Source organism: Cheilinus undulatus, unplaced genomic scaffold (assembly GCF_018320785.1).
Source record: "Cheilinus undulatus unplaced genomic scaffold, ASM1832078v1 Contig1, whole genome shotgun sequence".
Classification (NCBI taxonomy): Eukaryota; Metazoa; Chordata; class Actinopteri; order Labriformes; family Labridae; genus Cheilinus; species Cheilinus undulatus.
The window spans coordinates 694,661-711,898 of record NW_024571676.1 but is presented as its reverse complement, the minus strand read 5'-3'; the positions used below and the strand labels follow the sequence as shown (position 1 = coordinate 711,898).

At 43.0% G+C, this 17,238-nt stretch overlaps 1 protein-coding gene across 1 annotated transcript in view; it reads right to left on the bottom strand.

Annotated features, from left to right (window-relative positions):
* Window positions 1–4,655: 4,655 nt before the first annotated feature.
* The window catches only part of LOC121506602 (macrophage receptor MARCO-like), a 41,906-nt gene continuing 29,323 nt past the window's right edge, over window positions 4,656–17,238 (bottom strand). Inside the window, exons 13-14 of the mRNA XM_041782410.1 lie at window positions 10,992–11,156; window positions 4,656–6,914 (exon numbers count right to left, since the gene is read on the bottom strand). Coding sequence (XP_041638344.1) covers window positions 6,784–6,914; window positions 10,992–11,156 — 296 coding nt within the window. The 3' untranslated portion in view covers window positions 4,656–6,783. The remainder of the gene's footprint in view (window positions 6,915–10,991; window positions 11,157–17,238) is intronic.

Below are 17,238 nucleotides of genomic sequence, written 5' to 3'. Positions count from 1 at the left end.
CAAATCAATTTAATCTGATTGTGACAACAATGCTCATGTAACTGCAGCTAGCGATGATGTGGGCTGCCATGGCATCTGCTGGTGTTGGTCCACTATGTTTTCTGAACTCCACAGTCAACGCAGCCATCTACCAGGACATTTTAGAGCACTTCATGCTTCCTTCTGCTGACAAGCTTTATGGAGATGCTGATTTCATTTTCCAGCAGGATTTGGCAACCGGCCCACAATGCCAAAGGTACCAACAGCTGGTTCAATGACCATGGTGTTACTGTGCTTGATTGACTGGACCTTCCAGACACCGGTGTCTTTACATTCACAAACATTCACTGACATCAGCTGATCCCCATTTCACTAACTGTGAGACTACTAGCACCAACTGTCTGGACCTGAGTTGGATTAGGTCAGTCACTTTATAGGAGGTGAATATTTATTTAGTCACTTACCTAAAAAAATGTAAAAATTACAGATTTTTATTTAATCTACATTTCTTCTGTTTTCACTTTGACATTAAAGAGGTTTTTGTACAGTTTTTGTGTCAAAAATCCAAATTCTATTGATGATTTGGTCATGAAGTCAGTAAAAGTGTAAAACATCCAAAAGGGTGAGTACTGTTAGGTCCTGTCTTTTCCATCAGGCAGGTCCATCTTGTAAAGCTTGGAGCTGAAATGTTGTTCCCGGTCTGAGAATGACCGGACCAATCAGCATTATTTAAGGAGAAAGAGGCGGTATCTGTGGGCGTGGTTTAGTTGAAGGGACTGTAAACCGGTAAACAATGGCAGCTGAAAGATGCAGCTAAAGCAGAACAGGATGACATTTTTATTAAAGGAAGAGCAAAGAACCACACTGGTTGATTTTCCTGGTAGAAAAGAAGTTTTTGCTCATCCCAGTAAGAATGTAATTTACCAGTCTGGTTATGGGGAGTCCCCACTGTGAAATTGTTTCTATGAGGCTTATAATGTCTAAAATCTGTTGAAACTGTCTGTATGTCTGCCATCTCCCAGGTCTTTAAATGGATTAAGATTTGAAAATCATCTCTCAGCATGTGGCAACTCTGTAGCGTTGGTAATGTGCGCTAACAGCTCATGAATATCCTCCTAAATGCCTCTGCTGCTCAGAAAGTCTGCTGCCGTTCTGACGAGGTTCACCCAGGTGAGGAGGACAGCGGGGGCACCCTCATTACCCATTACCCATTCTGTCACCCACCTCCCCCTCCCCCTTTCTCCCATCATTTATTTATCCACGTCAGCCCTCGATTCCAGGCGGTGGTCTGAGGGCCAGGAGGCAGGCTGGGCTGACCCGGGGTCGGTCTGGCTAATGAACGACAGAGAGAAAGACCCCCCTCATGTTTATTTCCAGCTCTCACCCTGAGCACAGGCCCCATGAGGAGGACGGGACGAGGCTGCTGAATTATAATCAGCACTTTGTAGTTTTAATTCCCCTCGCCTGCTCCCGCTCTGCATTCTGAGACAGACGGCGAGGTGTGTCTCTAACAGGGAGCGATGATGGTGATGATGATGATGATGGCGGTGTGAGTCAGGCCGACGTCCCCTGGAGGCTAAAGCAGGCAGACGGATCGGCCGTGAATCAAGCCTTTCCTCGCCTGGCCGTGGAGCGAGCGTTTTCCTCTGTCGGTAATGACGCCTCGCTCCTCGCCGTGGCCGACTCATTTACTGCGGGCCTGTCCTGAAATTAAATGTCTCTCTACGTTCCAATTTGTCCTCACTCATCAGTCAGCTCAACGTCTCATGATTAAAACCTTCTTTTCATTTTTTATTTCATGTTTTAACATCCATCTTTGATCACATCAGCCTCTTTGGCGGGCGGATTAAAGACAGGAGTTTCCTCCACATTAAATCATGTTCTTCTAATTCTATTTTAAAAATATAAATGAGAAAACATTTTATCTAATCTGATCTCAGAAATACTACAGTGATCACATGTAAGAAATGTTTCTGAACCTAAATGATCAAAACAGTTCAAAAATCCATTTAATGTGAAGCAGATGTTACATATTCAGCCTGATCTCTCAGTGTCCTCTTCACTTTAAAAACTCACAGCTCAGCGGAAATGTCAAAAATGTGCTCCTTAAATGATCAAACATTTATTCTCTTTAGCTGCACATTTTTCCAATGACACTCATGTCATTACTTCCCATCTATGAGTAGTTCCATATTTTCATTGACAATAAAAGTCAGTTTTGTTTCAAGGATAGAGTGGAAAACCTTCAGTTTAAGAGAAATAGCAAAGAAAAGCATAACAACCCTGCCAGCATGTCCTTGGGGCCCCATAGATTTTTCCCACTGGAAGTCTACATGGACAGTCACAGGTGGGGTCCCTAGGAGCCAACAGACAAACCTGCTTTGGACCGATACTGCAGCTATTAACCTGGCACGCCACAAAGCTTCAATGGGCTCTATGCATGAACTACTTCTGCATTTGGCATTACACGGCTCCCACACTTCTCGTCGGGAGAAGAGAAAGGCGTATGATGGCAAATTCGTTGCGGTTGACTTTTGCAAAACAAAAAAACAAAACAACGAAACGGACAAATTAAGGCAGTATAGGAGGGTTTAGATTCCGTTTTGGCTTAGCACGTATCGTCGGGCAGAAGTTGTGAAGCGGCCTTATTTTCCACCAGGAGTACGCCACCCCCTGCCGTGCATAGAGCCCATAGGAAATGTTTGCGAAAAGGCAGAGGCTTTGAAAAAAAAAACTTGGAGTATGACTGGGTGAACGTTCTGTCTGTCACTTATCTACGGACCAATCAGAGCAACAAAACACATGACGTAGCCGCTATCGAGCTGCGTGTTTGCAGCTACTGAGGAATAACGCAAAACATGGCGACTATGGACATGTAAGTACTCGACTTTTGTTGTTTTGAAAAGAAAACAACTCACTGCTGTTCTTTGTTCTTCTTGTAACGAAGAAATGTCGTCAAGTTCTGATAAAACTGGCGCTTTAGCAGCATCCACGCTAATCTCTTCTTCCATAACTGCACCAGCTCTTGCTGCTGCTTGTTTACGTCACGACTGCTCCTGAAAGTACCAATCAGTCGCTGATGGGTCCTGTCACTTTCTAACTGGGCCCAAACGGTTGAGATGGGAGCTTTGCAAGATGGATTCGCCGGTAACAAAACAAGGAAATGGGCATATCCATCTGCTTTGCAAGGTTAGCAGCCACAGAACTCATATGGGACCCCGAGGACATGCTGGCTGGGAAAGAGAAGCTTGGTGATAAAATATCTTAATAGTGAAGCTAAAGTAAGAGAACGATGAACTCCTGCTCAGTGTAAATGTAGGAATCAGTGGATGTCACTGAGTCATTTTGTACATGCACTCCTGCAGGGCTGGAAAGTAACTAATTACATGTACTCAGATTGTTGTAACTTTTTTGACAAGATTTTGAAATCATTACCTTTACTTTATTCAGTTTTAACCAGACTAACTGTACTTTTACTTGAGTACATCAGTCCAGCTACCTCTGCACTCCTGTGTATTTCGTCATTTATGACAGTGTCTGCAGATGATCTGGGTTTTGTGGCTACTTGTGGTTTTGTGGCTACTTGTGGTTTTTCAGTCTCCCTCTCCATAATTTCCATCTCTTATCAACTGTGCTGTTTACAATGGAATCATTAGAAGGCCCAGAATAAATCTGGTACAAAATATTAGCCCATGCATGTCAAGAGGATAGAAATGAGCTTTTAACTTCATTTATCATATTGAACTTTATTTTTGGCCCACCACAGTTAAGCTCCTGCAGCAAGACTGTATACTCCTGTTTACTACTGAGGCGTCTCCCCACAGCCACAGTGATGTAAAATCAGTCCACCACTGCTCCTTAATGTCTCATTTACCTTTAAAAACTCACAGACAGCTCAGTGGACATTTACCTTTAAAAACTCACTGACAGCTCAGTGGACATTTACCTTTAAAAACTCACAGACAGCTCAGTGGACATTTACCTTTAAAAATGTTCATTTAAGATATTTATGGACTCTTTTGCATGATGTTTTCCATAGGTAAGCCTTTGTCCTTACTTTGGATCTAACTGTTGAACCATAAATAGTAGACACTTTTTTGCTCAGGAAGCCCTCAGTTTTGCCGTTCCATTGATGACATCCATGACTTTGTTGCCCTGGAGGCTTTCAAGCGAGCCTGGAACTTGGGTGGCTTCTCAGATATTGAATCCAATCCAGCAACGTCTTTTTGCACATTTTTAATCCATTTTTCTATCGTTTCTACCACTAATGCTATCTACTGTATGCCGCCTATTTTCTATCTGATAATGCATTGTGTTGGGCTGTTCAATCACCATATCAAAAGATGGGAGAACAAGTTAGTGCAAAAAAAGTCATAGCAATCGTTTTCTGTGTGCCGAATATAACAATCATCATTTCTTCTATTTTTTCTGAGTTTTTTCTCATCTTTATAGTCCTGTAACATTTTTAAAATTCCAGTTACATTGCTGCAGCACACATACCTTTAAAGCCTAGGATGTCCTAAAGAAAAGGATGTTTGGGGCGTGACTGTGCACCACAGGGACCATGTTTTACAACCTTTCAAAGACACAAGGCCAGGAGAGACACGGTGGTTACAGAAAACAGCTGAGGGATCACCTGTGTATTTGTCAGAATAAGCACTTTGAAAATCAAGCTGTAAAATCATTGGCCAGTTTATTTAAAACGTATCATCAAGTAAACATTACTTCACATGGTTAAATACAGTTGTCCAGAGTATAAATGTATCATAATCCAGGCATTATATAAAGATATCAGCGATGGAGTTATCTTTTGAACTTGAGCTTCACTCACTCATAATTCATGTAGCCAGGTCTTAAAAATGTAACTGCAACTAAGTGTAGTCTCTGTGGAAGGTTAATTCTGATTAATCACATGCCTAGGCCGTCATTTAAGCTTAATGTAAGAAGCATTGATTTACAGGTAGTCTCCCTGCTGTAGCTTCAATCTCTAAGTTCCATGATCAGATGTTACTTAAGTAGAAAATCAAACATGGAGGACAGCAGCAGGCCATCCTGGCATGCGTTCTATTTAGCATCAAACAGAAGAACAGAGATGGGGACAGCTCTTCTCCCTCCTCCTCCTCTGATCTACGGTCTTCCTCCTGCAGGCGTCAGATAAAACGTGATGTGCCAGCTGTGTCAGAAACATTTCCTCATCTCTACTCCAGCCCTTCAAAATGACCTCTTCATCTCTGCTGACCTCTGCAGAGCGGTGTATGGTGGTGAGCGATGGACAGAAGGTGATGGCATGTCGCTGAGGGGGAGAGCGGCCGAGCATGGGAGGAGGAGGAGGAGTAGGATTGATGAAGACTGAGTGGCAGATGATGATTTGAACTAAAGAGGCAGACAGTTTCAGCTCTGTCCGTTTGTGAAAGAGTGCAGAGTTTTATAGCAGAAAAGTTAAATCAGCATGATTCTGTTTACATGAGGCCATCATTTAAGCTAATGTGTTCAGCAATAAGGAGAATTTCATACTCATTTATAAAAATGTGATGACATCCAGCTGTGGGCATGATTGGTATCAGCGCTGTTTTCTTCCCTGCAGCCTGGTGTGTCAATGATTTATATGCTACAGCATTTATCCCTTAGCAGCCATGTTTCTGTGACGTCATACTCAAAGTGGGAAGCTTAAATGTTATCATGTTGTACTGTAGAGGGTCTGCACTGATGCCACTGTAAACGGATGAAAATGGGAGGAAAACAGACACTGTGGAGGATGATACGTGACCGTAATAGGGTTTCCTGACATTCAAAGTCACGTGCAGAAGTTTTAGGCATGTAGGGCAATAAGGATTCTTCATAGGGCCTGATCTGCCACAGACTGGGGCTGGAGGGCTAGCAGGACTGCCAAGGTCAAGCTGTCTACAAGCACACATGTGTCGCCTGGAAGTCAAGTTCAAGCTCAACAGCATTTCTTTTATAACCCCTGGTCAAATGCCCCGAGAACCCCAGTAAAACAAAGCCATCACCACACTGAATGCTGCTCAGACCTGATGAACTGATTTTGAACTTTAAAGAGAATTAGTGCAATAAGGACTGCAGAATGTGATGTGAGATTTCCTGTATGGGTGGTTGTTATGTGCTTTTATTTTCTCCTTAGACACTTTTGTATTGTTTCAGATCTTCTATTATGGATTTAAATATGGTTTTATCTATTTTGCACATTCATTGTTTTTGTGGCTCTGATTGACTGTCATGGCACCACAAGGATTGCACTCAATTTCATTGTACAATGGCAATAAAGACGACTCTATTCTATTCTATTCAGTGGACTTCAGGCCAGTGGGACATCCACAGCATGACAAGGAGCACATGGAAACCCACCTGTATGGAACCCGAGGCCGTGCTTTATCACCACATTCATCCCTTACTCCCCCCTTATATTGTTGACTTTGTTATCTTTCCAACAGATGCCCTTGGTAACATGCAAGGACATCCAGAGCACTACCAGGGTTGTGTCAATCCTCCTTCCTGCCATATCGTGCCCTCAGATGACCTTGCTGATCACAAACCTTACTTCATCCTCAGTTTTTAGCCCAAACATGCCTAAAAGTTGTGCAGAGTATTGTATATGAGCCTGATTTTAAAGTCCTTTGTTTCTGGTTTTATTGACCTGGATTATAGCAGACATGATGTTTCCCATTATGAGTGTGACGTCACAGAGCATGGTCTCTTCCTGTCAGTCTTTTATCTGCATGTTTATCAAAGTGAACAGTGAAGACCAGCAGAAACATCTTTCTTCTGTGTCTTCAGGATGGTGTCAGCTTAAGCACAGCTCACTCCAGCGTCCTCCGAGTGTTGGCAGTTGTTAACACCGATTCCAGAGTGAGGACAGTCAAAGATGTCCCCTTCTGTTCCTACACAGGCCAGGTCGTCCAGCCAGATCTTCCCGGTGCCTGCAGACAAAAAGCAGACATGGGTTAAGGCTAGGATTGCCAACCGTCCCTTGAAATACGATCGTCCCGTATTTGACAGTTAAATGCTGCTTCCCATTTTGAGTCAATACAGGATGTAATTTGTTCCGTATTTTCATCCCCTACATCCTACTCTGCCACTGATTGGTTAATACTAATAGTTCTTAATTTCTTTCTTCTTTCTTTTTATCTAATTATTTCTACTCTCTGCTTTTTCAGATTTTTATAATTAAACGAGGCTTTTTTTAATCTTCAAGGTTAAATTTACATTTTTATACTGGAGGAAATCTATCCTTCTTGCTTTTTTTTCTCTCTTTCTTTATTGTGTTTGCTTCTTTTCTTCTTTAATGTCTACGCTCATTACCCTTGGCGAGTGATGATGACCACTTTACATGGTGAGGTCTTATTAACAGCCCTTTTGGGTTTCCTTACCTCACCTGGACAAATCCTCACATGTACTTTCCCTGTGAAACCTGTACAAACAATTGTAATTCTTTTATTGTGCAAACATAAATAAATAAACTAAAGAGCCAAACTGTGGTGTCGCAGTTCCTTATTATCCAAACATCTCCTGAGACTGATACGGTGTTAACAGCCTTATAAGCCTGTTTTGATGGGAGTTTCATTCATGGGACATCATGAATCTTCTTAAACTTCATCAACAGGAGGTTTTTTTATGCCTGTCAGTCTGAGATCCTCTCAGCTTAGAGGAGAAGCAACGCAGCAGTGTAGTGTGGCTTCGGATGGCATGTGTCCACATGTGAAGATAACAACTGTGATATAAGTTTAGCCAAGCAGGAAACCCCCATCATTGATTAATAAATCAAACAGTCCTTAGAGAAACATATTTACCAAATAAGTTTTGCCCAGATTAAAAACAGTTAGTAGAGATTCCTGTGTATTTTTCAAAATAATGTAAAAGTTTAAAAGTGCTATGGATCCCTACATTCACATTTTAAAACGTGATTATTATCTACACTATATTGCCAAAAGTATTCACTCACCCATCCAAGACTGTTTCTACAAACTTTTGTGAAAGAATGGGTCGCTCTCAGGAGCTCAGTGAATTCCAGCATGGTACTGTGATAGGATGCCACCTGTGCAACAAGTCCAGTGGTGAAATTTCCTCACTCCTAAATATTCCACAGTCAACTGTCAGTGGTATTATAACAAAGTGGAAGCCACTGGGAGCGACACCAACTCAGCCACAAATTGGTAGGCCACGTAAAATGATGGAGCGTGGTCAGAGGATGCTGAGGTGCGTAGTGCACAGAGGTCGCCAACTTTCTGCGGAGTCAATGGCTACAGACCTCCAAACTTCATGTGGCCTTCAGATTAGCTCAAGAACAGTGGTAGAGAGCTTCATGGAATGGGTTTCCATGGCCGAGCAGCTGCATCCAAGCCATACATCACCAAGTGCAATGCAGAGTGTTGGATGCAGTGGTGTAAAGCACACCGCCACTGGACTCTAGAGCAGTGGAGATGTGCTCCCTGGAGTGATGAATTGCACTTCTCCATCTGGCCAACTGATGGACGAGTTTAGGTTTGGTGGTTGCCAGGACAACAATACTTGTCTGTCTGCTTTGTGCTAAGTGTAAAGTTTGGTGGAGGGGGGATTATGGTGTGGGCTTGTTTTTCAGGAGCTGGGCTTGGCCCCTTAGATCCAGTCAAAGGAACTCTGAATGCTTCAGCAGACCAAGAGATTTTGGACAATTCCATGCTTCCAACATTGTGGGAACAGTTTGGGGATGGCCCCTTCCTGTTCCAACATGACTGTGCACCAGTGCACAAAGCAAGGTCCATAAAGACATGGATGAGAGAGTTTGGTGTGGATGAACTTGACTGGCCTGCACAGAGTCCTGACCTCAACCTGATAGAACACCTTTGGGATGAATTAGAGCGGAGACTGAGAGCCAGACCTTCTCGTCCTGCGTCAGTGTGTGACCTCACAAATGCACTTCTAGAAGAATGGTCAAAAATTCCCATAAACACACTCCTAAACCTTGTGGAAAGCCTTCCCAGAAGAGTTGAAGCTGTTATAGCTGCAAAGGGTGGACCGACGTCATATTAAACCCTATGGATTAAGGATGGGATGCCACTTCAGTTCATATGCCAGTCAAGGCAGTGAACTATTACTTTTGGCAATACAGTGTATCTTAGTAAATAAAATGGACATCTGGCAAATATTTTAGTTCAAACTGTGCTAACATTGGTGTTTTAAGTTATGATTTAAAGGGGAGGAAAGACTGAAAGAATAATGTACTCAAGTAAAAGTGTAGTGTCTTTGAACAAAATTCACTTAAGTAGAAGTAAAATAGCAGGTCTATAAATCTACTCAAGTTCAAGTAAACTGAAAAATGAATTGACTTAAAGCTAAAGGGAGTAATAAATAGTTACTTTTGATATTGGAGCGGTGGGGTTAATGACAAATATGATTTTTCAAAACAACAAGAGAATATGAATCTTCAACCAGGTTGTTTAACTGAAAGCACGGCTTTAAAATTAAATTGCAGTATCTGCAAATGTGAATGTTTTCAGAAGTCCTTGTCTGTGTGCTACTGACTGTCTGCTCAGATAGCTGGCTACTTTCACACAACTGATGGAAAGCCTGGACCACCATTCTTTTATTTCTTTGTTTTTGTTAGATGCTGTGTAATATGGCAAAAGTAAGACAATTTTCCCCAAAATAACCTAATTAAAATAAGAAGTTTTAAAATCATTCAAAAAAGTACTAGTAGGCCTACACAAAAAGCTAAAAAGAGTAGTAATAGTAGATGTGGCACTGGCCTGCGGTGGCTGTGGACCCGAGGGGTGTGGGGCGTTGCTTATTTCCATGCACACAGGTTGGCAGCCCTAGTTAAGGTTAACGTTCTTTGTCAAAATATGTAAAGCTGGCTGCTCTCTGGACAATTATGGACCAACACCAGCAGATGCTGCTGGTGTAGGTCCACTGTATTTTCTGAAGTCCACAGTCAACACAGCCATCTACCAGGACATTTTAGAGCACTTCATGCTTCCTTCTGCTGACGAGCTTTATGGAGATGCTGATTTCATTTTCCAGCAGGACTTGGCACCTGCCCACACTGCCAAAGGTACCAAAAGCTGGTTCAATGACCATGGTGTTACTGTGCTTGATTTTGACCTGAACCCCATAGAGAATCTATGAGGTATTGTCAAGAGGAAGATGAGAGACACCAGACCCAACAATGCAGATGACCTGAAGGCTGCTATCAAAGCAACCTGGGCTTCCGTTACACCTGAGCAGTGCCACAGGCTGATCGCCTCCATGCCACGCTGCATTGATGCAGTAATTCATGCAAAAGGAGGCCCAACCAAGTATTGAAGGCATAGAAATGAACATACTTTTCAGAAGCCTGACATTTCTGTGTAAAACATCCTTTTTTTATTGATCTTATGTAATATTCTAATGTTTTGTGACACTGAATTTTGGGTTTTCTTATCTGTAAGCCATAATCATTAACATTTCAAGAAATAAAAGCTTGAAATATTTCACTCTATGTGTAACAAGTCTATACAATATATGGGTTTCACTTTCAGAAAAGAGTGACAAAAAATATTGAACTTTTTCATGATATTCTAATTTTTTGAGATACATCTGTAGATGCACCTGTAGATGCATGTCCTGCCAGCAAACTACAACACTTTTATCTGGAATCTTATTGGAAATGGTCATTATCTCTTTCTTCTTTTTTTTCTTATTTATGGGAAAATTTGTGGCAGTCACAACAGCATTTCTGTCAATTTATATTATTATGCCTATTATGAGGAAGAGGGAAGAAGTAACTGCAGCTGATCTGAAGGAGGAGGAAGCGGATGAAATACATTTTATGAGACTCTGTGCAAGATATGCATGAGAACTTCTTAAACTTTGCACAAAGCGAATCAAAGACGTCAAGCCCAATGTCAAATCTGGGGAGTTTTTGAACATTAGAGTAAATGAAGCTATTGTCAGCTACTTTACAGTTCAAAGACAGAAGACAGAGAGCAGTGAGGGTCAATGGCTTTAACAAAGCTGGGATGGAGCAGCTGCTGTCTTACCTGGGGTAGCAGTGAAGGTAGAAGTGGCATACTGGAAGCCAAGCATCCTACAGATCACTTTGCCGTCCACGGTGTCAAAGCCGTCATCACAAACTGTGCCCCACATGCCGTTGTACTTCACCTCCACACGGCCTCGGCTCCCCGCCGGCACGAGACGCACATTCACTGTGGCGACACAGAGGTAAGCTGTTTACAGTCACATCAGTTCAATGGTGAACTTAACTGGAACATTCTAACCCTGAACAGTGATGTAAAAAGCTTGATGAAGAATGAGGAATAAGGGAGTAAGATCATCTAAACTTGCTCTGTATCTGAACTGGAGCTGTACAAATACAGACTGACTGGTGATGATGGCTTTAAATAAGTTTGCCTATTTCTGATGACACTTCACAGAAACTGACCTTTTGAGGTTTTATTTTTTTCAGGCATAAAGTCTTTTAAATTTTTCTTAAGAATGACCTCTCTTGTTCTGCCAGCAAAGTCCAACATAAAGACCCGGATCTGCGCTGATTACTGGCAAATTATTCCTACCAAGCCAGTTCTAGGAGTGGTACTTGGCTGTGGCTGGTTCAGAGCTGGTTCAGAGCTGGTATTGATCTGGTTCAGAGCTGGTTCAGAGCTGGTTCAGAGCTGGTTTATAGCTGGTTCAGAGCTGGTATATAGCTGGTTCAGAGCTGGTTTATAGCTGGTTTAGATCTGGTTCAGAGCTGGTTCAGAGCTGGTTTATAGCTGGTTCAGAGCTGGTATATAGCTGGTTCAGAGCTGGTTTATAGCTGGTTCAGAGCTGGTTTATAGCTGGTTCAGAGCTGGTTTATAGCTGGTTTAGATCTGGTTCAGAGCTGGTTCAGAGCTGGTTTATAGCTGGTTCAGAGCTGGTTTATAGCTGGTTTAGATCTGGTTCAGAGCTGGTTCAGAGCTGGTTTATAGCTGGTTCAGAGCTGGTTTATAGCTGGTTCAGAGCTGGTATATAGCTGGTTCAGAGCTGGTTTATAGCTGGTTCAGAGCTGGTTTATAGCTGGTTCAGAGCTGGTTTATAGCTGGTTTATAGCTGGTTCAGAGCTGGTATATAGCTGGTTTATAGCTGGTTCAGAGCTGGTTTATAGCTGGTTTATAGCTGGTTCAGAGCTGGTTTATAGCTGGTTCAGAGCTGGTATATAGCTGGTTTATAGCTGGTTCAGAGCTGGTTTATAGCTGGTTTATAGCTGGTTCAGAGCTGGTTTATAGCTGGTTCAGAGCTGGTATATAGCTGGTTTATAGCTGGTTCAGAGCTGGTTTATAGCTGGTTTATAGCTGGTTTATAGCTGGTTCAGAGCTGGTTTAGAGCCGGTTCAGAGCCGGTTCAGAGCTGGTATATAGCTGGTTTAATGCTGGTTCAGAGCTGGTATATAGCTGGTTCAGAGCTGGTTTATAGCTCGTTTATAGCTGGTTCAGAGCTGGTTTATAGCTGGTTCAGAGCTGGTATATAGCTGGTTTATAGCTGGTTCAGAGCTGGTTTATAGCTCGTTTATAGCTGGTTCAGAGCTGGTTTATAGCTGGTTCAGAGCTGGTATATAGCTGGTTCAGAGCTGGTTTATAGCTCGTTTATAGCTGGTTCAGAGCTGGTTTAATGCTGGTTCAGAGCTGGTATATAGCTGGTTCAGAGCTGGTATATAGCTGGTTTATAGCTGGTTCAGAGCTGGTTTATAGCTCGTTTATAGCTGGTTCAGAGCTGGTTTATAGCTGGTTTATAGCTGGTTCAGAGCTGGTTTATAGCTCGTTTATAGCTGGTTCAGAGCTGGTATATAGCTGGTTTATAGCTGGTTCAGAGCTGGTTTATAGCTGGTTTATAGCTGGTTCAGAGCTGGTATATAGCTGGTTTATAGCTGGTTCAGAGCTGGTTTATAGCTGGTTTATAGCTGGTTCAGAGCTGGTTTATAGCTGGTTCAGAGCTGGTATATAGCTGGTTTATAGCTGGTTCAGAGCTGGTTTATAGCTCGTTTATAGCTGGTTCAGAGCTGGTTTATAGCTGGTTTATAGCTGGTTCAGAGCTGGTTTATAGCTCGTTTATAGCTGGTTCAGAGCTGGTATATAGCTGGTTTATAGCTGGTTCAGAGCTGGTTTATAGCTCGTTTATAGCTGGTTCAGAGCTGGTATATAGCTGGTTCAGAGCTGGTTCAGAGCTGGTTCAGAGCTGGTTCATAGCTGGTTTATAGCTGGTTCAGAGCTGGTATATAGCTGGTTTATAGCTGGTTCAGAGCTGGTTCAGAGCTGGTTTATAGCTGGTTTAGAGCTGGTTCATAGCTGGTTTATAGCTGGTTTATAGCTGGTTCAGAGCTGGTTCAGAGCTGGTTTATAGCTGGTTTAGAGCTGGTTCATAGCTGGTTCATAGCTGGTTTATAGCTGGTTCAGAGCTGGTTTATAGCTGGTTCAGAGCTGGTTCAGAGCTGGTTCATAGCTGGTTTATAGCTGGTTCAGAGCTGGTTTATAGCTGGTTCAGAGCTGGTATATAGCTGGTTTATAGCTGGTTCAGTGCTGGTATATAGCTGGTTTATAGCTGGTTCAGAGCTGGTTTATAGCTGGTTTATAGCTGGTTCAGTGCTGGTATATAGCTGGTTTATAGCTGGTTCAGAGCTGGTTTATAGCTCGTTTATAGCTGGTTCAGAGCTGGTTTATAGCTGGTTTATAGCTGGTTCAGAGCTGGTTTATAGCTCGTTTATAGCTGGTTCAGAGCTGGTTTATAGCTGGTATATAGCTGGTTCAGAGCTGGTATATAGCTGGTTTATAGCTGGTTCAGAGCTGGTTTATAGCTCGTTTATAGCTGGTTCAGAGCTGGTATATAGCTGGTTCAGAGCTGGTTCAGAGCTGGTTTATAGCTGGTTTATAGCTGGTTCAGAGCTGGTTCAGAGCTGGTTCAGAGCTGGTTCATAGCTGGTTTAGAGCTGGTTCATAGCTGGTTTATAGCTGGTTTATAGCTGGTTCAGAGCTGGTTCAGAGCTGGTTTATAGCTGGTTTAGAGCTGGTTCATAGCTGGTTCATAGCTGGTATATAGCTGGTTCAGAGCTGGTTTAGAGCTGGTTCAGAGCTGGTATATAGCTGGTTTATAGCTGGTTCAGAGCTGGTTTATAGCTGGTTTATAGCTGGTTCAGAGCTGGTTTAGAGCTGGTTCAGAGCTGGTATATAGCTGGTTCAGAGCTGGTTTAGAGCTGGTTCAGAGCTGGTATATAGCTGGTTCAGAGCTGGTTTATAGCTGGTTCAGAGCTGGTATATAGCTGGTTCAGAGCTGGTTTATAGCTGGTTTATAGCTGGCTCAGAGCTGGTTTATAGCTGGTTTATAGCTGGTTCAGAGCTGGTTTATAGCTGGTTCAGAGCTGGTATATAGCTGGTTTATAGCTGGTTCAGAGCTGGTATATAGCTGGTTTATAGCTGGTTCAGAGCTGGTTTAGAGCTGGTTCAGAGCTGGTATATACCTGGTTTATAGCTGGTTCAGAGCTGGTTTAAAGCTGGTTTATAGCTGGTTCAGAGCTCGTTCAGAGCACGGTTTATAGCTGGTTCAGAGCTGGTTTAGAGCCGGTTCAGAGCTGGTTTATAGCTGGTTCAGAGCTGGTATATAGCTGGTTTAGTGCTGGTTCATAGCTGGTTTATAGCTGGTTCAGAGCTGGTTCATAGCTGGTTCATAGCTGGTTTATAGCTGGTTCAGAGCTGGTTTATAGCTGGTTTAGAGCTGGCTCAGAGCTGGTTCATAGCTGGTTTATAGCTGGTTCAGAGCTGGTTTATAGCTGGTTCAGAGCTGGTATATAGCTGGTTTATAGCTGGTTCAGTGCTGGTATATAGCTGGTTTATAGCTGGTTCAGAGCTGGTTTATAGCTGGTTTATAGCTGGTTCAGAGCTGGTTTAAAGCTGGTTTATAGCTGGTTTATAGCTGGTTCAGAGCTGGTTCAGAGCTGGTTCAGAGCTGGTTCATAGCTGGTTTAGAGCTGGTTCATAGCTGGTTTATAGCTGGTTTATAGCTGGTTCAGAGCTGGTTCAGAGCTGGTTTATAGCTGGTTTAGAGCTGGTTCATAGCTGGTTCATAGCTGGTATATAGCTGGTTCAGAGCTGGTTTAGAGCTGGTTCAGAGCTGGTATATAGCTGGTTTATAGCTGGTTCAGAGCTGGTTTATAGCTGGTTTATAGCTGGTTCAGAGCTGGTTTAGAGCTGGTTCAGAGCTGGTATATAGCTGGTTCAGAGCTGGTATATAGCTGGTTCAGAGCTGGTTTAGAGCTGGTTTATAGCTGGTTTATAGCTGGCTCAGAGCTGGTTTATAGCTGGTTTATAGCTGGTTCAGAGCTGGTTTATAGCTGGTTCAGAGCTGGTATATAGCTGGTTTATAGCTGGTTCAGAGCTGGTTTATAGCTGGTTTATAGCTGGTTCAGAGCTGGTTTAGAGCTGGTTCAGAGCTGGTATATAGCTGGTTCAGAGCTGGTTTAGAGCTGGTTCAGAGCTGGTATATAGCTGGTTCAGAGCTGGTTTATAGCTGGTTCAGAGCTGGTATATAGCTGGTTCAGAGCTGGTTTATAGCTGGTTTATAGCTGGCTCAGAGCTGGTTTATAGCTGGTTTATAGCTGGTTCAGAGCTGGTTTATAGCTGGTTCAGAGCTGGTATATAGCTGGTTTATAGCTGGTTCAGAGCTGGTATATAGCTGGTTTATAGCTGGTTCAGAGCTGGTTTAGAGCTGGTTCAGAGCTGGTATATACCTGGTTTATAGCTGGTTCAGAGCTGGTTTAAAGCTGGTTTATAGCTGGTTCAGAGCTCGTTCAGAGCACGGTTTATAGCTGGTTCAGAGCTGGTTTAGAGCCGGTTCAGAGCTGGTTTATAGCTGGTTCAGAGCTGGTATATAGCTGGTTTAGTGCTGGTTCATAGCTGGTTTATAGCTGGTTCAGAGCTGGTTCATAGCTGGTTCATAGCTGGTTTATAGCTGGTTCAGAGCTGGTTTATAGCTGGTTTAGAGCTGGCTCAGAGCTGGTTCATAGCTGGTTTATAGCTGGTTCAGAGCTGGTTTATAGCTGGTTCAGAGCTGGTATATAGCTGGTTTATAGCTGGTTCAGTGCTGGTATATAGCTGGTTTATAGCTGGTTCAGAGCTGGTTTATAGCTGGTTTATAGCTGGCTCAGAGCTGGTTTATAGCTGGTTTATAGCTGGTTCAGAGCTGGTTTATAGCTGGTTCAGAGCTGGTATATAGCTGGTTTATAGCTGGTTTATAGCTGGTTCAGAGCTGGTTTAGAGCTGGTTCAGAGCTGGTATATACCTGGTTTATAGCTGGTTCAGAGCTGGTTTAAAGCTGGTTTATAGCTGGTTCAGAGCTCGTTCAGAGCTGGTTTATAGCTGGTTCAGAGCTGGTTTAGAGCCGGTTCAGAGCTGGTTTATAGCTGGTTCAGAGCTGGTATATAGCTGGTTTATAGCTGGTTTAGAGCTGGTTCATAGCTGGTTCATAGCTGGTTTATAGCTGGTTCAGAGCTGGTTTATAGCTGGTTTAGAGCTGGCTCAGAGCTGGTTCATAGCTGGTTTATAGCTGGTTCAGAGCTGGTTTATAGCTGGTTCAGAGCTGGTATATAGCTGGTTTATAGCTGGTTCAGTGCTGGTATATAGCTGGTTTATAGCTGGTTCAGAGCTGGTTTATAGCTGGTTTATAGCTGGTTCAGAGCTGGTTTAAAGCTGGTTTATAGCTGGTTCAGAGCTCGTTCAGAGCCGGTTCAGAGCTGGTTTATAGCTGGTTCAGAGCTGGTATATAGCTGGTTTAGTGCTGGTTCAGAGCTGGTTTATAGCTGGTTTATGGCTGGTTTATAGCTGTTTCAGAGCTGGTTTATAGCTGGTTCAGAGCTGGTATATAGCTGGTTTATAGCTGGTTTTTAGCTGGTTCAGTGCTGGTATATAGCTGGTTTATAGCTGGTTCAGAGCTGGTTTATAGCTCGTTTATAGCTGGTTCAGAGCTCGTTCAGAGCTGGTTTATAGCTGGTTCAGAGCTGGTTTAGAGCTGGTTTATAGCTGGTTTATAGCTGGTTCAGAGCTGGTTCAGAGCTGGTTCAGAGCTGGTTCATAGCTGGTTTAGAGCTGGTTCATAGCTGGTTTATAGCTGGTTTATAGCTGGTTCAGAGCTGGTTCAGAGCTGGTTTATAGCTGGTTTAGAGCTGGTTCATAGCTGGTTCATAGCTGGTATATAGCTGGTTCAGAGCTGGTTTAGAGCTGGTTCAGAGCTGGTATATAGCTGGTTTATAGCTGGTTCAGAGCTGGT